At 33.1% G+C, this 23500-nt stretch overlaps 2 protein-coding genes across 6 annotated transcripts in view; both read left to right on the top strand.

Annotated features, from left to right (window-relative positions):
* The window catches only part of zda (peptidyl-prolyl cis-trans isomerase zonda), a 123346-nt gene that overhangs the window by 88845 nt on the left and 11001 nt on the right, over positions 1-23500 (top strand). For 2 of the 5 annotated variants that reach the window (XM_067348928.1, XM_067348944.1), the window contains exon 5: positions 22492-23029. In XM_067348928.1, coding sequence (XP_067205029.1) covers positions 22492-22655 — 164 coding nt within the window. In that variant the 3' untranslated portion in view covers positions 22656-23029. Of the gene's footprint in view, positions 1-660; positions 950-21856; positions 22005-22491; positions 23030-23500 lie in introns of those variants that run through there. The other 3 variants (XM_067348953.1, XM_067348933.1, XM_067348922.1) reach the window with 3 other exon arrangements.
* Positions 4652-13667, top strand: LOC105674914 (uncharacterized). Its single transcript, XM_067347616.1, has 3 exons — positions 4652-4982; positions 12312-12511; positions 12871-13667. Exons 1-3 carry the CDS (start codon positions 4863-4865, stop codon positions 13115-13117), a joined length of 567 nt encoding a protein of 188 aa, XP_067203717.1. The 5' UTR covers positions 4652-4862; the 3' UTR covers positions 13118-13667.

Here is a 23500-nt window from a genome sequence, read left to right as displayed (position 1 = left end):
TTGCAAGAAATTGGAGCAAAGTGCTCTAAGTAATGATTTGTTTGAATTTTTCAAGAAGTTAAATTAAAAAAAAAAATTTAATTTTTGCAAGTACAATAATTGTGTGTAAAATTGCAGAATCTGCTTAGTATAAAAATATATATTATACACTTATAATTGAATGTTTATATAGTATGTTTGAAATAATACACAATGCTGATTGTATTTGTATTACTGACAAATTTCTTTTGTTATTTTTTAAATATTTTTATAGTACATCGGTAAACATATTCAATGAATAAATTAACATTATCATGATCTACCTATTTGCCTGCAACTTACCTGCACCAGGTAAATCTTTACCTGTAAAACCGACGTATAGAACGGTGTAATGTCCCGACAATGGTAAAATTCAAAAAACAGAACATTATTAAAGAGATCTGTACAAGTCCATCTAAAAATTCATCCAAAGAGCAAGATTGAAGTTATGATTAGTGTTAACTGTATTATTAGTTATAAACATATTAATTATACTATAGCTATAAGAATACTGCATAATTGAACAATGCATTGAACAAATAAGTGAAGAGATAAGAATAAAATAAGCAAAGGTTACCAGACACCCATCTTATCCGTCGGCTATCTTCTATAAACGAAAACGAGCTGCATATCAACTTCCAGCCAAACGATATTCCAACGTATCAAGAAGCCGATGTGACGATTAAAAATCTATGCGATACTCTCGAGGGCCTACTCCCCACCACAAGAGGACCAACGTACATCATCGCTCGTGAGACAGTTCTCTTCCAGCAGACTCACTGTTAGGTCATATTAAGTTCTACATACTACTTTTCTCTGCATTGTTCAGTTGAAAACACTGAGTTATTTGGTTTATATTTAGCAGTGTAATATCTGCATTATTAAGACGTATCTATAAGGCTTTGTTCCTAATTAAAATTAGGTAAGCTAATTTAATTTATTTTATTTAATTTTATTCATATCCTTTTCATACGATAGATTGTTACCTCCTGTATCCCTAGTAAACCCGGTGAATGCAGGGTGACTAAAAAATAAGGAGACATTTCAAATTTTGCGCTAATAGTCGATATTACAGAATTCTCTACACACGTCTAGTGACCAGACGTAACAACGGCTCTCAACATTCTACTTGATGCGCAATCGCAGCCGTAACTTTAAAATCGATTGATGCAAATTTCTGAAATAAGATTTTAAAATTAATATCTCTCATTCTACATTATTGTAAGTACGTGTACAGTATATTGAATCTAGTAAGCTTCTGCGTATTTTCTTCTGCCGAATTGTTGTATTCTTTATATTGCACACACAAATCCATCACCATCTAAGTTTAACTTGCGGGTGGAAGCTTCTTTCCGAGCTTGTAATAACTGTAACCCGTTTTACGGAATCGGTTGTAACTTGTAATCGTGGTAACTGTAACCGATTAAATTAACTCCTTTACCGTCAAACTTCTTTATAACTTTCAGCGGAACGACTACAAAATCTATTTTAAACGTATTTTAATACACGAACAAAAAGCGCTCGCTTATTGTTAGCTCGTTTCGCTCACACACAAATGCCGTGCCGATAAAACTACAATCCGAACAGCCGAAGTATGCTTCTCAAACGCAAACTATTAACTCTGCGGTAATTTCATCTCCTTTCGTGGCGAAAGGGTGAAAGTACCTTAGAACTTAAATTGGGATGACTTAAGCCTGTTCCACGAGTGCGACCGAGCTTGAGCGGGCACCTACGCAACGATATTCTTCGTGTGTCGCGCGTGCGGCAAAGAACGATTCCGGCAAGAATCTTCGGAGTCTCAAACGACCACGTCGGTCTTATATTTCTTTAATCTACTTTCTATGCAATCCCTGCCCTTGCACTGACCAATCTACTTCTTTTTAGTATCTCCTAGAGCAGAAAGTTTCGTAATATCGATTTATCAGCAATCGCATCGGCTACAGTTATCGCTACAGATGCTGCTAAGCATTTGCATGAGTAAATATAAGCGGAACAGTCGTAAAACTGTTTGATTGACGTTATAAATCAACGATGGCGATAAGCACTGTGAAAACTATGCGCGGGGGAAAGAGAGATGGGTAAAAGAATGAGAAAACCAGGGGAGTGGGCGTGAGAGGGGCGTACCGAGGCTTAATGAGACCCTCGCGAACGCATAATTTTCTTATCATACAGTGCTTCTCAATTTACATTAAATTACATTAAAAGGGCGAACCGATGAGCTAGGTTATTTTTTTCTGTTTCAAAGCGCAGGGCATCATGCAATTCTATTCCCATCATTTATAAATTACTGAATAATAGCAAAATTACATCTATCTGAAATTTGTTTTTTTTTTGTTATTAATAGTTCAATTGTAGGTATATATTGTAAATTTTGCAAAACTGCTTATATATTAAAAATATGTGTACTTATCAATTGTTTTCAAGCTACATCTAAAATGCCAAATTACACCGAATTTTATGAAAAGAATTTTTTATGAAATTAAAAGCATTATTTTGTCCATTATTGGTGAATTTTGAGAGATACTGGAGATTGATGACGTTCTATCATCTCCGAAAGCTGGTCGATATAATTAAATACGCACATATGCCTCGCAACGTCACCAAAATCTAGTGTATAAGTCACTATCTAATTGCTATATTCTCGTGGATGATAATTTCTATTTGTACTAGGATTTACTCGTTTAACATTTTTTTCAGATATAATGTAGATATTGATGTTGAAATAAAGTGTAAACTTTACGAATGGATTTTCACGCAAATAGAAATTGCTCATTCGACCACGCAATTTCATCATAAAATTACAACTTCTGATATGTGAATTCATGTATGCTTTCCTAGCATGTGATGTACGATAGAAAGATAATTTTTGAAGGAGTTATATGTTTAACTGGGAAGTGGCACGAAAATGAATCACAGAAATCAATATCGGTGGGATTAACGGAAGTTTGTGGTAATCGCCGAAAATGAATAACGCTCAGTTCCGACAGAATTACAGAATATAGTCTCTTAGCGCAATTCCTATTCTTTGATCGATCTAACGATCGTTCTCCTTAGTCATATTTGTCAATATATTTCTCATCAACTCAATGCATGAAGGATTATTTTTTCCTGTCGATTTATCTTTTTCGTTCTTGCTTTTGTCTTTTTATCGGCCAGATTTTGCACTGCGCATAAGCTCGTGACTTCCTTCTGTAAAAGTGAGGGACAGTTTTAGCGATTTCAGTCGGAAATGTTTTGTTTGCAAGTGAGAAACGCGAGTGGTTATTTTGCAGTTTCACAAATTAGAAAGGCACGATTCTCTACATTGGATGTATTGTTTACGTGTATCTGTTTGCTCATGCCTGCCTTTATGGAGAAAGAGAGAGAGTGGTGCCTCTTAATTTGTGAAACTGTACACGACTATTCGTATTTTACACTTGCAAGCGAGACAATTCCGACAAGCCATCAGTATAAGAACCACTTGTCACTGGTTCAGTAGATTATTCTGGATTATTTCAACTGTTAGCGGCAGTCGAGAAGTCGTTGCGTACAACAGTTCTACGTTCTTCGTAGAACCCAGTGAGTCATATAACATACTGGAATTAGCCCTTTCCATAAGAACAACGTGTAGTTCGCGATCCAAGGATAGCAATAGTAGACCGGGACACACACACACGCGCACACACATACACACACGTTTATCTTCCTTCCACATTTGCTATCGTGTATGGTGGAGATATTAAAAACGAAAAGAGATATGAAACAGACGTTTCTGTCCAATATAGTTTTCTCTTTTTCACAATGGACCATCTTTACTCCTTCCACTCACTCTAATATGTTATATAGTTTTTTTTAGTAGGATTTATTAGTAGGACTTTAGACGAATTAATTCAACTTTCATTTAGTTAAAAATCGAGGAGTGACAATCTCCTGATGAATACCTGCTTGACCTACATAATAACCGGTTGGTTGGAGGTGCAAGCCAGCGGATAGACCGAACCTTGATATATAAAGATTGTTTTATTATCGGATTGCTATACGTCGAAACGAGGGATTCGCTTTGGTGAGAAAATTTGAATAATAGGATTACAGCCAAATCTGTTGCTATATGGATATTACCGTAATTTAACAATTTGCTATGGGTTGATTATAAATCGAAAAATGGATACGTTCCTGAATTTCCTCGTGCGACCAAAGCGTTTAATATAAGATAGCATATGTAGGTCGTAGACAATATGTAGGTTATTCGAAATAATGTGACCCTCGCGACATGTTTAATTTTGATATTTCTATTATACGATATTCAGTCTTATCTAATTTTGATTTTTTTTTTTGGAATATTTAATTTTGGTTAGCTCATTATAAGAGCGCTTTGAATCGTGTCTGTTCTTGTACGCGTGTCTAAATTCATCAAGAGTTACGAGCTCTCCGTAATTTTCCTGTTGTCATCGTCAAAGGAGAAAAATATCCGATTGCATAGGAAGATAATGTCTGCGTATAAATTTTAAACTCTTTAAACATGAGCATAGTAACATATTCTCACATTTTTACACTAGCGGCGTAGATAAAAGAACAAAGAAAGTAGTCGCATATTTCACAATAAGCGATTAAAATTAAAACAATTAGAATCCGCATTATTTTTTAATCAACTCGCAAAGATCTCTACGCCGCGGGGGAGGAAAACGATCTTTTTATATTACGGTAAGCGATCGCCTTTTATCCAGAAAAAAAACGCGACCGAGCGCTCTTGCGCGCAACCCCGAAGTTCTCGCGAGAGCGTGAGAGATCCACGCAAGAGAATATCAGTAGGAGACTGACTGGTGGGGTTGGATCTCGAGGATTGGCTACGGGTTGCAACTGAGGGGATGCGTCAGAGGGTGCTTTCACAGGTATATATACTCCTGTCGGCGGCTCAGCGGCCGATTCGAACTACTGAAACGTTCGTCGATACATCGGGAAGATATTATCAACGTGTCGATAGAGTGTGAGAAAGAAATCGCCAAATACCTTTGCGGACAGATTGCTCTCAAGTGTTAGCTAATCCTTGTTCTCGATCGCGGTCTACTATTCAATCCATCATTTAATTATTACGGAGATTTATTTGTTAATCGGTGAGTATTGGTATCGGTGGAGTCTTGACTGTTAATTATGAGAAATCGAGCAAATTGTATTTTAACATTGATGCTGCTAAATTCATCATCAGAGTTATTATAAGACTCTTGATAGCTTAATTTCAAGAATCTTTCATTTTTGCGATTATTAAAATTAATAAAAATATTAAATATTATATATATGTATAATAAATATTATTTAGATTATAAAAATATGTGTGGGATCATTGGTAAAATATAATATAAAATTTTTGCAAACTAATTTTTAGAGCACTCAGTAATTGTTTATGATTACTATTAAATATAATCTTGCTTTAAATTTTGTTATAATCATTAATTTGTCATATATAAACAAATTAGAACAGATTTTATGTCGTTTTTTTGATATTTATTGATATATAACTTTTTGAATTTTTTTTTAAATTGAAGCTATAATTATTATTTTAGTAAAATTAATTTAATTTAATTTGAATAGATATTTTATGCATTATATCTGTATCGATTAGATTTAAATCTAAACATGAAATAAATGCACTTAATTATTATTCGTAATGATTGACGCAAGCTTCTTTATTACAACAAATATAAAAATAAGTTTGTACGCTGAAGAGAATTCGAATCTGGATCGAAAAATACGAGATGTATATAGCTGTTTTATTACACTCAAAAAAATGATCTTGCAATAATAGCTAAAATTTTCTAGGTGTAAAAAATTAACTAAAACAGATAAATGATTAGCAACTGTTGTGATATTGCATATGTAATTACTTAATCAGTTTAGATGACAGAAACAGAATACATATCTGTATTGTTTGTGAACTTTAAAAAGAAAGTTTCTCTAAAGCGCCTATCTATATGAGATCAATCACGTGTTAGATCATGCAATGAATAACATTTAGCAATGGTACCTAAATTTTTCAGAAGCTATTGCTAGAACATTACTGCTATAAATTCTATATGTGACAAACAATGTTTTCACAGATACGAAAAATAGCGATACATTTTTGTTGCAATATCTAGAAATCTAACTACATCAGCGAAATATTTTTTTGGGTGTAGAATGTAACACATGTTGCATATCGTTCCCTGCATTTAGGTTTTATTAATTTTTTTTATTATTGACTTGATTGCATATTTAAGAATTATGAATGATACATAAATATGTAAATTTATATTTTTTCATAGTTTAGTACATTTGGTGCTTTCTTGATAACTAACATTTAATTTTTTAATTATTCTTGAAAATACATTAATATTTTTATGCAGTTATGTATATTAAGAAATTTTTATTTATTAATCAAATTACAAAAAATGCAAAAAGAGCCGTGACTAGTTTAACGTGCCAATTTATTATGAATGCGAGGTCTGTTGATAATATATTTTGTTCATAATAAATTGGCACATTGAACCAGCTACGGCTACTTTTGCATTTTATTAAAATGTGATTGATAAATATCATTTGAGCCTATTACTATATATTTAAATTTTTATTGGTTTGTTTATATAAAACTGCTGCTATAGTATTTTTTAAAAGCAAATTCCGCATTACTTGTTACTTATGAACAAAAATATAAATTTTATATAGTTAAATATATTATATGGTAAAACTGTTTAACGTAGCTCAATGACGCAATTAGTTTGTTTATTACATACAACTCTTAAAAACTCTATCGTGAATACTAACAAAGGATAGGAACACGTTTTATTGAATGATAATCAGTCAGCGTGTGATGAACATGTCATCACAGAAGAAAGCATTTGAAAATCGAGTTGCGTGATTGATTCGATACCTTCGTTATCTCCGTAATCATTCGTAGCCTCTGTACTTTGCATGTGTAATCGCATGCATTAGAATGTGGCTCAATAAATTTTACATATTTAGTGGAATTGTCTCGCGACCTTTCTTGTCATTTCGCATTTCGTTTTTATGATAAATTCATGACGTTTTGTTTTTATATAATACTTTTTCCCAGCAAATTTATTTTGCCTGTCGAGTATCGGTCCAAAATTAAAATTAATATTTCCTGACCCCTTGTTATATTCACAATATGAAGAATTCCATTTTGTTCTGATGATTTATAATTAAAATTGCGGTAAAACATTTCTGACAAGAGAAGAGAGAGATTTGCATAGGAAAATTCAGAAATCGATCTCGAAGCTAATATATTTTGACGGCTTACTTTATATCTTTTTTGGAACTTTTTCTCTTTTCAGCATTAATTATTATTTTTGATATGTCGTGATATTTACATTTCATTATATGTATAAGAGATGTTTAATTAAGATAAATGTTAATTAAATTTTAATTAAATAAGTTTGAAATACTATTTAAAACTTTTTACGAAATTGCCGGAAGGTTACTTTATTAACAATATTTTAAATACGAAAATCACAGAATTACATGTAGAATTTGCTCTATTCTTTAAACAGATTTACCAGCCAGATTTTTATACGGTGCTTCATAAGCTAACGATGTATACTTTTAGCTTCTTAGCTACTAAGAGATGAGAAGATGGCCGATTCGGCATGCTCCTCGACTTTATGAAAAACGTCTCGTGCTATGAACTCTAGCCACGTTTCACGCCCGCTGCCGGATAATAGCGATCACTTTAGATACCCGTAAAAGTCACGTAATTAATTTCGATCCGAATATCGGCCAGAGTATCGCACTACGAATAAGATCATTTCTATAGTTTATCGTGTTTGCGAATTTTTAGGAAATTGTGCTTTGATTTTTCAACGATACCTGATACGTTATTAAATTATATGCGTGTAATATTTTGAAAAATTGATATAGACGAGCATATTATTAAAATAATTATCAAATTTTCAATGTTTAAGTGCTTAGTTTTTAGCTGGCATTATATACATATGATTTTTTGAACTGAGATAATTATCTATATTTCCTGCATTTATTTATGGTGTGCATGATTTATTTGCAATGCATCCTTGAAAGGTTCAGTATTGAAATTGAATGAATAATAGCTGTAATCACAGAGTCATCAATAATAGTGCAACATTTTCCATGAAAGCGCAAATTTTTGATGCATTATCATGCCGTAGCGTCAATCCGAACCGTTATCTTAATATTACAGTCTTCTTTAGCGAGCAATAAAATTTAAAACGACATCGTAAAGATTAATTGCGCATTAACTTGATAATAATCTTGCTTCTTTCAATATATAACGTGATTAATAGTCTATTAAAAAGTATTGCTACTTGAAAAAAATTGGCGGATGTGTTTAATCATTTTTACAAAATTATAAAACTGTCAATTCTTATAATTGCTATTAATAAAAAAAATTGATAAAATTTTGAAGAAATTTAGATAATTGTAATTTTGAAATTTCTATAAAATTATACTAAAGGTGTTTATGATAACTTGTACAACTACTCGACGCATTTCTCGACATATTCTTGCGCCACAATGTCACTCGTGAGCTTCTTGCATTTCTGATACAGCAGACAATAAGCGTAATGTTGCATTGCGTTCTCAAGATATCACGTTTGGACCATATTTGGCAACGTAATATTTCATTTCGCGCTTCTTATTACGCGACTCGTGTAAGATTCGTGGAATACAACTTGCAAAATCCCACGGGGAGGTGTGTACTCGATGCGAGTCTTTATAAGCATAACGTCGACGTAGTCGACGGTATCAAAATTGAAACGGGTATACCCTACGCGCGCCTCATTGTAAGACGAGCTGTATTCATTCGCGCCGTATAACAGATGATGTAGTCTTACGGTTGTACAATGTCGACCAACAATAACGGATATTTTCATTCAGTTGCACGTGCCGACCGACCAAACATTAAGCGTGAAAATCGTTATTACCGTCTTACACGTTTACAATCTGTTCCGTATGTTTCATTGCGATGCGTCTTTATTGAGTTTATTTATACTTCATCTATACATTATCTCGTGTTATTAAAAGAAATATTTTTTTATTTATATTACAAAATGTTTTTTAATATGTTTAAAAGATTTTTTTTATAATTCATTAAGTATAAATTAATTGCGTCATTGATTATATTATATATTGACATTTTTCTTTTATCCTTCTCGTTCTGTAAGACTTATTAGGTTTACAACTTTTTATCTTTAATTTACTATATCAGAGATGGGAATTGATTGCAACTTTCGGCTCGATTTTCTGATTAACGCCTCCTGCCCTCTCCTTGCCGCTCGCATACTAGTAACGAGTCGTCAAACGCGCTAACAACGCGTGTAACTAAGGTGCGCAATATTCAGCCTCAGGAATGTCCATATCACAAATGTGACAAGATAAAAAATATGGGGACAATAAATTTACTATTATTGACACGTTAATAATAGTACCTCACAGGTGATGTGGAAATTTATTGTTCCCATATTTTTTATCTTGTTGCATTTGTGATATGGACATTCCTGAGGCTGACAATAAATATCACGTATCTTAGTTACGGACGTTGTTAGCCCGTTTGGTGACTCGTTGCTAGCATGCGAGCGGCAAGGAGGGAATAGTAGGCGTCAATCAGAAAATCGAGCCGAAAGTTGCAACTAATTCCCATCTCTGTAACTATATTATCAATCCATGATATGACTTTTGGAATTTCCCTAAATTGGCAGGATTATTTGCTCACAAATTAGATCAAAATAGATATTTTTTAATTAAAAATAGCAGACTTCCATTTATGAAACGAAAAATATATATTATTTGTATTTGGTTAATTAATTTTGCTTAGATCTGTCATAATCTACATTTTGTAAACTGATTTTTATAGCTACAAGATTATAGATTCTACATAGATTCTTTCTACTTTACACTCTATTTCTCTCGGGATATCTTATGAACAGGAATACCTGTTCCAATGCAAATCGCGAAAATGTTAAACATCAATATCTTATACTTAACAGAATAATCAAAATTCTTTACGTTTCTATAGATAATTCATAGTATCTTCCGTTTCTTCCGCGCGTTGATTCAGCAGAATTTATCGCTTTATATTCGAAGAACGCGAAAATATACGAAATAATATATGGAACTACATTTTGCTGCATTTTATATTCGGTGTAATAAGAAGAAAAATTCTGACATTTAAAAAAAAATCGAGCACGTGTACTGATTTTTTCCTCACGATCTAGTTTAAAGCTCACTATAATACCGCTGAGAATACGCGTCCTTTAAAGACAAAATATTACGGTCGATCGCAATGCATTTCGTTTCAAAGATTGCCCAAGAAATGCGTTGAAATTTAAGAGCATGCAATACAATAGAACCTAGAAAAAATATTTTTATTCATCTCGATTGCGTCTCGATATCCAATGTCAAAGCATTCATGCTAGGTGTGCAAACTCAGCTGACATATTTCTCTGACAGTCGGAAAATAATGATTGGCCTCTCGGAATCTACAGTTCTTGAATTAGTTCTGTATCTATATTTATTACGGTATTAATATTTGGCCGTGTGGGTGACATGAGGAAGTTTCGACATCTAACATACTTTTGATAGAGTATTGGATTCGGACTAACGTGAAACTTCGATCCTTGATCGACTGTACGCCGATATTCGGTTTCAAACGGTTCGGTATCCTCCACGGAGTCCGTCCATTATCGATAAAGTTATCCGTCACGACACAACAGGTAACTCAACTTCACTGTTCTCGTATTCATCGAATTTCACTTGCTGTCGTTTTGACTATCTTCGTTACAAAATTTTTTTCTTGCTATTTTGATCTTCTCGCTAATTTGATTATTTTATATCTATACATATTTTATAATTCTTATCTAATTTTTATTTAAATTTATTTTTTCTGAAAAAAAATTAATACCTTAACGGCTGAAACGTACAGGAAATTAACTTTATTATATACAATGATCATAATTCTATCGACATTTTTATAATTAAATCTTTAATTGGTTGCATATGCATCTGACAGATCCATGATTCGATCTCTCATGCGTAAAGATAAAACGCAAAATACAGAAATAAAAGTAACGGATGTTATTTTAATTATTTATCAGTTACATATTCTGTTTTACTCTGTGCTTTATTTAACAGATAACGCGGATGATTTAATATGTTTCGCAAACTGCTTCCATGTAAACTTATATTAATATCCTTAAGTTTATATCTCTAAATTCTATTGTTTAATAGAGCTAAATATAAAATACTATTATATAAAGAAATCAATTAAATTTTTTTCATTCTTTTATGTAATGCAGAACAAGAATGGTGAGGTTGTACGGATGATATTTATGGGTCAGTGCTTATTTCCAATTAATAATATTATTGATTGTTTAGTAATTATCAGTTAATAATCAGTTAATATCAGTTAATAATTATGCAGAGCTAAATAATTTTACGGAATGAAGGGAATATAGAAGTTTCTAACTGAAGCTGTCGTGTAATTGCGTGCATAGAACAGCTTATTGCATTGCTCGCCGGGTTTCGCATATGTAAATATCATTTAACTGCCGTACGTATTTCATATCTTCTATACCTCATAATCAATCAATTTAATATTCCCAGAATATGATAATTCGAAGATTTTTGATTAAAATCTATATTTTCGATCGTTTTTTTTTAAAGACAAGCAAAAAAAGTGTAAAAGATTTGGGATTACAAGAATAAATATACAATGAATGTATAGTAATGAAATATATAGTAACAGTTAAATTTAACTACTCATATAAATATAGTAATGATTAAATTTAGCTTCAATTACGATTTCCGAATGAATGGAAAGTATCATAGGAATGTTACTTTCTTCCAACTTGGACCACTCCGCGCCGTGTTCTTCAAGAATGAAGCATTTAATAACAATTTCTCGAGAAATTTCTGATTGAGAATTCTTCGAGCGGTCGAGAGAAACCAATGATCGCGCTTTATCATCCTTGTTGCGTCATTCTTGAAATTTTCGGAGGATTTTCGCCGCGTCGAAGCAAAGCAGAGTTCAACGGTACTTGATCGTCCTCCCGGGAAAGTTTTACCATCTTTCAGAACGTATTACGCTGAGAAAACTTTCGATTGTATTTCTTTGATGCGCGTTGCGTAGGCGAAAAGTTTCGTCGCGTCGAAAGAAGCAAAAAGATCTCGGTGTTCTTCCGCGGGATGATCACACACATGGTGAAGTTTAAAGCTACGTTGTTTCTCTACGTGGCTTATCTTCACGCATATAAGCCTCGTTGTGTCTTTGCAGCAACCGAAACTATCTATAAGCCGCCAAAATGAAAGCGACGGGGAGTGCGACTTGTTTCTCCGCTGCTTTGCTCTTGATAGCCGTTTTCGGAACGACGATTGCTCGCAGCGATCCGGAACCCATGGCTAGACCGACCAGGCCGAAGGAGATCGTCAGCCCTGAACAACTGAAAACATATCTCAATCGGGTTTTTTCTTATTCCCAATCCGCGATGGGAAGGTAACAATTATTTCCACAAATATTGATGTCTGCCTTTTCGTGATGAAAATCAAATGAATCATGAGATTGCTTAAATTACTAATTGATGGCTTGAATTAATGCACAATGTATGCATCACTTTGTAAATATTTCACATTGAAATAACTTTTAAGTGAATTTATCGATAGATACAATTATCGAAGCTTGAACATTGAAACAGTAGCGTAAATAAGTATTCAAGATGTACGCTAATCATGTATAGCAGATTATCTTAAAGCTAAAAAAAAAACAAAAGATTAATTGCACAGTTAAAAGAATAGAATTAATTGCAACATAGAATTTAAGGCAGTTTTAAGATTATTATCACTTGCCATACGCAGATATGGCAAACGAGGTGACATCGCACCGATGTCAGAATTGGGCTCTACTTGGGAAACCCTGAGAATGATTCTGGATGCGCAGTGGCGCAATGAACAACGAAAGCAGGAGAAGATGAGGCAAAACAAAGAGCAAGTTCTGTGTCGCAACTTTCAGAGCGCGGACGCCGACAAGCATACTTCGCACGTTGCTATCCGACCTGGCTCTTTTCCGGACGTAATCGGCAAATACTACGATGATGTACAATAAATAACCCCGTAGCGTTCTCTCCTAAATCTCCTCTCCCTCGACAGTGAAATATACGCAGTCCTCCACCGTCCCAACGTTTATGGGAAATCATAACACCTATCGATGTTAAATTGACTTCTCGCTTTTTTTTCTTTGTCGTGGAATATCTCGTCCAAGATAATTGCGTGATGTGAAATATGTCTGATGATGACGAAGGCGCAGAAGGATGATAAAATAACGCGAAGTAATTTCTCGTCGAGATATATAATAACATTCAAATCGGAATTCAATCAATGAGATTCGAATCCTACGAATTATACGATACGGGTTTATGTAGCGTGATTGTAATCCTGTTTATATTCTATGTATAAATTTGTTTTGTTAACGATATTTAAGAAGCATAATAAAATTAAACTGAACTTGGATGTTTATAAACGAATATAATTGGGAGATAACTGCCGTCCGTTCATCAGAAGTGTGTTTTAATAAAAACGTGCATAAAGTTGGCTAATATATTGATTTTGTCAAATCCATTATATAATCAAATAAAAAATCATTGTTGTCAGGAAAATTATTAATATATATTTGTCAATCGTATTTATTAGCTTTATTTAACTATTATTTTCAGATATTAAATATTAAAGTAAATTACTTGAATTTTGAAGGCTTAATATTGCAATGATAATTAAAATCAAACATTCAAAATATTACACATGATATAAAAGAAAGTCATAATTTAGCAAATATTCTTGGATTTTTATTAATAATGCCAAAATATGATTAACAGGAATTAATAATTTACAATATATTTGCATTAATATTTGCAATAGAGAATTATTCCAATGATTTATAACGATCAATGATTTATTGATTTATTATAATAAGCAAAATTAATTTAAAAATAATCAATATCCTTATTTAATAAGTTACAATATAATATAGCGATAGTATGGCGTAAAATTATAGCAGCTTACAATTATATAAATAAATAACTATCAAAAGAAATAATTACTTTTTATTATTAATACAATAAAATCTTTATTAAATTTGATGAACAACTTAATACTCCACATTATCATATTACAAAAATTATAAACAGATAAATGAACGTAGATTTTGCAAAAGTCTAAATTGCTGAGAAATATCGTCTAAGAAAAAGATAATATTTAACTAAAAGTTGTCACGTTTTATATTCGTCATTGTTCTCCCCATTTATGAATTGCATCATATAGTCTTCGTCAACTTTTCCATTGATCATGAAAGTGAGACTTTGACTGAATGGGCGCACCGCGCAAACCGCGTTTTTCTTTTGTTTGCAAACTTTATCTACGGAATCGAAATAAAGTGGTACAGGACATGACATTACATACGCTATACCATTACTGCACAGACAGAACTTTTTACAATCCTCATTTGGAAGTAAGACTGCATATATAGGATCCTCTTCAGGGCAGGTACCGATGCAAGTAGATGGATCAAGGTTGTCAAAGATTTCGCGTTTATTGTTATTTTCGTCGTTGGAAGATTGTATTAAATTGTTATTTTCAACGTTTTCATCGATCACGAAAGTGCGATCTTGATTGAATGGACGTACCGCGCAAACCGCGTCTTTCTTTTGTTTGCAAACTTTATCTACGGAATCGAAATAAAGTGGTACAGGACATGACATTACATACGCTATACCATTACTGCACAGACAGAAGTTTGTACACTCGTCGTTTGGAAGTAAGACTGCAAATTCAGGGTCCTCTTCAGGGCAGGTACCAATGCAAGTAGATGGATCAAGGTTGTCAAAGATTTCGCGTTTATTGTTATTTTTGTCGTTGAGAAGTTGTATTAAATTATCGTTGTCAATTTTTCCATTGATTACGAAAGTGCGATCTTGATTGAATGGACGCACCGCGCAAACAGCGTCTTTCTTTTGTTTGCAAACTTTATCTACGGAATCGAAATAAAGTGGTACAGGACATGACATTACATACGCTATACCGTTACTGCACAGACAGAAGTTTGTACACTCGTCGTTTGGAAGTAAAACTGCATATTCAGGGTCCTCTTCAGGGCAGGTACCAATGCAAGTAGATGGATCAAGGTTGTCAAAGATTTCGCGTTCATTGTTATTTTTGTCGTTGAGAGGTTGTATTAAATTGTCGTTGTCAATTTTTCCATTGATTACGAAAGTGCGATCTTGACTGAATGGGCGCACCGCGCAAACAGCGTCTTTCTTTTGTTTGCAAACTTTATCTACGGAATCGAAATAAAGTGGTACAAAACATGACATTACATACGCTATACCGTTACTGCACAGACAGAAGTTTGTACACTCGTCGTTTGGAAGTAAGACTGCATATTCAGGATCCTCTTCAGGGCAGGTACCAATGCAAGTAGATGGATCAAGGTTGTTAAAGATTTCGCGTTCATTGTTATTTTCACCATTGAAAGATTGTATTAAATTGTTATTTTCAACATTTTCAGAATCAGTTGCAGGTTTGGAAGTTGGAACTGGTCGAATACAGTTCACAACGGAGGGCCAATCGCAAACCTCTCGCACATAATCGAAATGTTTGCCGATCGGGCATTCTCGCAATGATTTTTCGCCGTTCACGCATTCATAATATAAGTTACATTGGTATGGATGCAAAATCCGCGCAGTCTCATTTGATCCCTTGGGACATTCTTCACGAGGGTTAGGATTTTTTGTAGTAGTTGTGCTTTCTGTTGTAGTTATTGTCGAGCTTTTTGTTGTCGTGCTTTTTGTTGTTGTGCTTTTTGTTGTCGTGCTTTTTGTTGTCGTGCTTTTTGTTGTCGTGCTTTTTGTTGTAGTTATTGTCGACTTTGTTGTTGTCGTGCTTTCTGTTGGAGTGCCTGTCGATTCGCAACCAGCTTCAGATGGATCGGTGCAGTTTTGCTGACGAGGATTAAAATGCTTATCTTTTGGACAATACCGGAGAACCTTCTTTCCATTGATGCATTCGTAATATTGCGTACATACACATTCATGAGGTAAAAATACTTTTTCTGTTGAGCCTGGAGGAGGACAAACCTCTGGAATTGTTGTTGTTGTTGTCGGAGTTACTGTTGTTGTTGTCGGAGTTACTGTTGTTGTTGACGGAGTTACTGTTGTTGTTGTCGGAGTTACTGTTGTTGTTGTCGGAGTTACTGTTGTTGTTGACGGAGTTACTGTTGTTGTTGTCGGAGTTACTGTTGTTGTTGTTGTAGAAGGTTCAACACAATTAGCTTCAGACGGATCCATGCATATCTGCCGATAGCTATCAAAATGCAGACCATCAGGACAATATCGAAGAACCTTGTTTCCTTTAATGCACTGGTAATATTGTGTGCATTTACATTCGTGCGGCAATAGTACTTTTTTTGTGGAACCCGGAGGAGGGCATTCGTTTGAGATTAATGTCGAAAAGAATTTACCAGTTAAATCGCAAGTTGGTTTTTGAGGCTCATTGCACATCTGAAGATTAACGTTGAAATGCAGTCCTATTATACAGTATTTTAGAATTTTCTCACCCTTGTAGCATAGATAATATTCGGAGCAACTGCTGTCATGCTGAAATGCTCTACCTTCCGGTGCACACTTAATATTAGTATCGCGAATTGCGATATTGGAAGTCGAATACGTCCGAATACAATTCACAACGGAAGGCCAATCACAAATCTTCCGCACGTAATCGAAATGCTTGCCCCTCGGACATGTTCGCAATAACTTTTCACCGTTTACGCAGTCGTAATACAAATTGCATAGACATGGATGAGCAGTCCGCGTTATCTCGTTTGGTCCACAAGCTTCAGAAATTGGAAATGATAGTTCCGTTCGCGATGACGAAAGTAGCGGTGTGGTTGATCGCATCGGCATCACAATCATCGGCAGTAATGTCGTTGTGTTTAATTGGAGAGAGGTAGTTAATGGTACGGTAACCATGCTTGGCAGAATAGTGCCAGTGGTGCAAATTACATTTTCTGGAAAATCACATACACGGAGTTTTGGATTGAACAATAAATCGCGCTCGCATTTTTTCGGGACTGGGTTTACTTTGCCGTTAAAACAGTAGTAGTAATGATCACACATAGTCTCGTGAGGTAAGAGGTGCAATTTGCCATCAGACTTACAAGTCCATGGTACTGGCCACGTTGTACTTGGCGGAGTTGACGATGTCGATGTTGGAGAACTTGAGGACGTAGTAGATGATGTTGTCGTGCTTGTCGGAATCGGCGATGTTGAAGAACTTGATGATGAAGTTGATGAAGTTGTTGTACTTGGCGGAGTCGACGATGTAGTGGATGGTGTTGTTGTGCTTGACGGAATCGGCGATGTTGAAGAACTTGACGATGAAGTTGATGACGTTGTACTTGGCGGAGTCGACGAGGTCGATGTACTTGGCGAAGTCGGCGACGTTGATGTTGTCGTGCTTGACGGTATTGGCGATGTTGAAGAACTTGACGATGAAGTTGATGACGTTGTTGTACTTGGCGTAGTCGACGATGTAGTGGATGATGTTGTTGTGCTTGACGGTATCGGCGATGTTGAAGAACTTGACGATGAAGTTGATGACGTTGTTGTACTTGGCGGAGTCGACGATGTAGTGGATGATGTTGTCGTGCTTGACGGAATCGGCGATGTTGAAGAACTTGACGATGAAGTTGATGACGTTGTTGTACTTGGCGGAGTCGACGATGTAGTCGATAATGTTGTCGTGCTTGACGGAATTGGCGATGTTGAAGAACTTGACGATGAAGTTGATGATGTTATAGTGCTTGGCGGAGTTGATGACGATAAAGAACTTGATGATGAAGTCGATGGCGTCAATGTATTTGGCGAAGTTGACGACGTTGAAGAACTTGATAATGTCGACGTTGTTATCTGACATCCTGCATCCCATGGCCAATCGCATACTTGAAGTTTGGGATTAAAATGTAACCTGTTACCCCAGCTATCCATGATGGGGCAGTCTAATGGCTTTCCCTTTTGTCCTTTGTTACATCTGTAGTATTTTGTGCAGTCGGTTTCATGAGCTAGATGAATTGTTGTATTCTCTGGGTCGATAGGAGGACATTTTGTCGGAATATCATCCTCGAATAATATCCCAAATGCAACAACACTCAATATGGCCACGTATAAAATGGTCATTAAATATGTACCTAAAATTCAAAATAATATAAGTAATATTGCTTATTAATGATTATATTATTATTCTATTAATTATTCTATTAAAATCATAATGTATAAGCCAATTAAACTTAGTATAAAAATATATTAATATCAAAACTATTTATTTAAATTGTGCAATCAATTTTATACATTATATAAGTCAAATACTCGATAATGCCTCTTACATAATTTTCGCTACTACTTTTCGCTCGCTACTTGTAAAATAAGACTTACAAAAAAGAGATAGCTCTAAAAATATCTTAAGCTTGCATATATCTGTCATTATTATTTTACACTTTTTCACAGCATTTATGCATAAGCAAACATAATTGCACTGTACATTCTTTTTTTTTATGAAACGATTACTTTATATATTCGCCACTCACTCGATCAGATGTATAATATATATCTTAGTCGTCTTTTCATTTGTCTTCACTTTATCACATTATAGAAATTCCATAAAATACGTACACTCACCTTTCATCGTGAAAAGTCCAGTCGCTAGAATTAGAGACTGGGATCTATTCCTTCACTCCTTAAATTGTTAACTGATGATCTGGCACCTCTACGAAATGATTTTTATAAGTGCGCTGCGCGTTATCACCTAGCTCTTATGTTGCTTATCATATCTAATATTACAAAATCTTTATTATAAAGAAATCATTTAAGCAAATCGATTCAGATATGAAAATATGTGTGTATGTTCCAGATATAGGATGTCAATAAATGAATGCAATAAATTTATCAATAAATTTATCTAAAAACTTACTTTCTTTAATACTACAGTCTTATAGACGTCAGTCTTATAAAATTTTTATTTTTATTACATAGTTTACCATTTTAGTTACGTAACTTATAATAGAAATAATTTGAAAAATATAAGTTTGAAAAGATTTATATGAAATATTTTTTTGTCTAAAAACTCTCTAACAATTGATATGCTAAATTGTCAAAACAAATTTCGTAAAAAAAGAGGAAAGGTTTGAAATTTACACAATGTTGAATTTCTTCTCAATTTTAATTCAGAACTAATTTAAATTTTATAAAATTTTATTATAATGAATTGTCTTCAAATAATTTGAAATTCTTTTTATTTAAATGAAATTTTAACTCTAAGCTTAATTGCGAAGATATATAATATTGAAAATTAAAAATTATTTTTTACAAAGAAAATGTCAAATTGCTTAGAAAGTGACTAAGATTACGATTGTAAATTGTCTGTTGTCAAATCAGTTATAAAAAAATTATTAATTTAAAAAAGGATAAAAAAAACTTACAAAAAAAGGACAATTACAAATGACAATAAATTTAATGCTTTAATTAATTTCATAGACATTTCAACAATATGTAGATATAAAATGCAGATATAAATATCATAACTCTGTTATCAATTGATAACATTTATCAGTTCGGTAATTTGTGTAAATTAAGTTTCGTCTCATCAACGTATTAACACAAGTATATTATATAAATTTTGAAAATACAAATAATATTAGGTTATTGTTCTTCCTTAATTAAATTAAAAATTGTTTTAATATATAAAGCCAATAGAGCAAGAGCTGGATCGATTTGCTCAAAAATTCCTTTCTTTATTATAAATTTATACAGACGTTTCGGCCAAGGTACGTGGCCATCTTCAGTGTAATACAAAAAATATATAAAATTTAGTACATGATTAGAGAAGCGTTGGTAATGACAATCAATAAAGTAGTTTTTTGACTAAGGAAACGCATCCTCTGATAATACGTGTAGTACATTATTTGTGGTTAGTAAAAATATATACGTGTGAAGCCACGGACCGTCTAACTTGAACGGTTCGTCACGACTATGTAAAAGAAATTAGAACTGTGACATGTGTCCACGACTGTGAGTGGGACTCGACTGGTGTATAAATATAAATTTTGATTTATTTAAATATAATATTTTCTAACACATGCATTATACATAATAAGAATCTGAAAGAGAGATAAAAATTGATCGATCATCCATCATCGATTATCTCTTCCTCCTCCCCTCCTTCTTTATTTCATTGCACAATTAATAAGCTGATAAACTTTTATTTCCTCTTTTGATCTGCCGGATTTTGCATTTCACTCTCTGCTTTATTTTGATTGACACTTGGCTACTCTCGGATAATTGCAAATCTGCAACTTCTTATCGAAATGTAACCCAGTTGGACAATTCATAATAATCCCACTGCCGTTGAAACATGCGCAATACTTGGTGCAATCATTATTTGTCGGTAGAAGTATCGTTTTATCTTTCGGATCCGAAATTGGACATCTACCGGCGCATTGGGTTACAGCGGGCGTTGATTTGTTTTCCTCATCTTTTTCGGGTACATTTGGTTGAGTTTCCACATCATCTGGCCTCGAAATGCATCCTTTAGGCCAGTCGCATTGCTCGATAATCGGGTTGAAGTGTAGGCCTCCAGGACACTTGTGAATTGATCCTATCTTACCGTCTTGACAAATGAAATACATAGAACATTTTGTCGGATGAGGCAATCTGATGTTATTTTTTGTTGTGTGACATGATTTGAGGTCTTGTGCATTTCCCAGAAAGTTGTAGATCTGATTGGCGGATACTTCGACACCCGCCGACGCGACGACTGCCAATACGGTGATCAATGCGACCGAATAGTAGCCTATAAATTATAGAAATTACAGAATGTGCTTTCGATTATCGGAACGAGCTATGTTCTTTAAGATTTACGTTTTTATTTGTACATTTCTGATAACATCACAAGGGCGGTTTTAATTTTGTAACAAGATATAATTATCGGTTTTTAAGGTCGAGGACGCTACTGCAACACGCGACAATGTAAATACACGTTAAATAAACAATGATGATAAAAAAGTATCTCTTAAAGGAAATTTGGTTTACTTATGTTAGACTTAATGGTTAAATCTTGTCCACATTTACGGAATTTTCGGCGATGATTGTTTAAATAGTAATCTCAAATCTCGTGAATATGTATAGTAATTTTAAATTATGTTTTCACTAGTTTACATTTCTTCAGAGTACAAATATCGATTTTTATACAGATCTCGCACCTCCGCAAGAAAATTGACACAAGTCGACATTTTTCCAATTTTGTACATATTATGTGCGAATTGTGTTCTAAATACATCGGTTTTTAATCAAAAACAATCTCCTGAACAATTTTAGATTTTTTATTTGTGTCACTTTTCTTGCGAAGGATATGCATAATTATTGCAAAGTTGATTAAGAAATCAATATGTTCTGACGTGAATGTTGCACATTTATAAAATAAGAAATATCTTGCAAATATATTATAGAAGTTGGTTGTTTTCACGAATAAAAGACTACAATAAAAAGTATTAAGACCGGTGTCACTCATTATTAAACGTAAACGAAACAAAAACTTTTTTAAACAAAAATGAAAAACATATCGATCAAATTTTCTTATTGAGTAGTCAATCAGGTTTCAGTGATATCTAAACTCGACATATTTTACAACATTTATATTATTTTTTATATAATACATCTAAGCCAAAAGATAAAAATTATGCTAATAAAGTCTCTTTCGCTTTGTGTAGGAATAAATATTTTTATTTTTTTTTTTCTATTTCCAGAGAGATTCTCACGTACTTTGTGAAAAAGAATAGGGAGATAAATTCAGTAGATATATCTAGCGCACTCAATAATATTGACAAGCAATTTAATATCAAATTTCACACTCCTTAACGTTAAGAAATTGAACAATCATCCATCAACTATCAGGTTAGTTATCTATAGCTACTAGTATTAAAGATAGTATAGAGTTTTCAGAGGCTCACCTGTCATTGCGGAAAAATCGCTAGTTTGATATGTCCTAAAATGTATCACATTCAACAGTTAAAAATATAATAACTGACGACCGAAACAATCGTAATGATTTTTATATAGATCATCTTATCGTTTGATAATAATCTTATACAAAGCATCAAGTCTTAAAAATAATTTTACTTGCGCATGCGAAATAGAAAAAATAATAGAAGATTTTTATTTATTTAAATTATTATTGTTGATAATAATAACAGATAGACACTCAGCACTTAGATTGTCCATAAAATCACTTAGATTGTCCACCAAATTTATATATAAATATGTATCAAATAATTTTTTAATACAATTGAATACTATATATATATATACACACACACACACAAACACAAGTATACTTCCATGCATTTTATCAACTTATCATAAAACCTTGAAATGTTTTCAGATAATGCGAAGTGGCGATCATTCTTCTTACTGTCGAAGCGTAAAATCTATACTCAAAGAATGTCGACGTCGATAAAAATAAAAAATAAAATTCATGTAAAGCAAGGATATGATTCAATGAATCTTTTGAGAAAGGATCCTTGGAGCAAATATATCTGCATTTGAGATTACTGGAACTATTTTGCCTCAAGGAATAGTCTACATTTTAGGTGTCAAAGCTTATAAGGTAAGTTTATAGCGTTAATAATTATGGAGATAATTTTTTACTGCTTTCTGCAAAAAGGAGAGACAAAAAAAGAAAGAAAGACAATCATAATGCTAATTAAAAAATATATATTGACCAATAATAATAATTATGCAATACTCTGCAATGTGAAAGAACAATTTTATTTAGAACATATATTTTTGCTGCATAATTTCTCAGCGATAAAAATTTTCATCTTTCGAAATCTTCAGACGAGACAACAAAATTTATAATAGACAAATCTGAAAATACACATCGAAGTAAGATTATGTTTAATAAACAAACATATTTTATTTGTTGAAGACAAAGTTTATTGAACCAATTTCTTATAATCTTTTACATTAATAAATAACAATGAAGTTAATCGATCGTTGACATAAAGCTCGTCGAAATAAACATATAAAAATTGATAAATAGAAAATGTCTTTGTTTATACAAGTTTTATATTGAAATAAGTAATTAAAAATCAATTAAAAAACTGTTAATCAATATGCGTTTATTTTAAATAATTATTGTGTTTTATGTAATCAAAAAGTTTTAAAACGGATAGAACTTTTACTTTTTTAAAGTGAATCCTGAAGTTTTATTTTATGTAATTTTGAATTGATAAACAAAAGAAATTAATGAATAAAAAATGAAAAAAAAATTAAAAACGATAAATAATCAAAGTACCATCAAATGTATTTTTGCTTTGTGAAAGCAATGCAGATACGAAATTCATTTTTGAAAGAATATGTTATTTTTTAAATTTCACGATTTATCAATA

This window comes from Linepithema humile, chromosome 1, assembly GCF_040581485.1.
Source record: "Linepithema humile isolate Giens D197 chromosome 1, Lhum_UNIL_v1.0, whole genome shotgun sequence".
Classification (NCBI taxonomy): domain Eukaryota; kingdom Metazoa; phylum Arthropoda; class Insecta; order Hymenoptera; family Formicidae; genus Linepithema; species Linepithema humile.
This window is presented reverse-complemented; position numbering and strand designations above follow the sequence as displayed.

What these genes read in the sequence shown, in the direction of transcription:
- LOC105674914 (XM_067347616.1), top strand. Translation starts at nt 4,863, where the DNA reads ATGCGTCAGAGGGTGCTTTCACAGGTATATATACTCCTGTCGGCGGCT. An exon ending in ATCAACGTGTCGATAGAGTG is followed by an intron (nt 4,983 to 12,311) that starts TGAGAAAGAAAT and finishes AACTATCTATAA; the next exon opens with GCCGCCAAAATGAAAGCGAC. An exon ending in TCCCAATCCGCGATGGGAAG is followed by an intron (nt 12,512 to 12,870) that starts GTAACAATTATT and finishes TGCCATACGCAG; the next exon opens with ATATGGCAAACGAGGTGACA.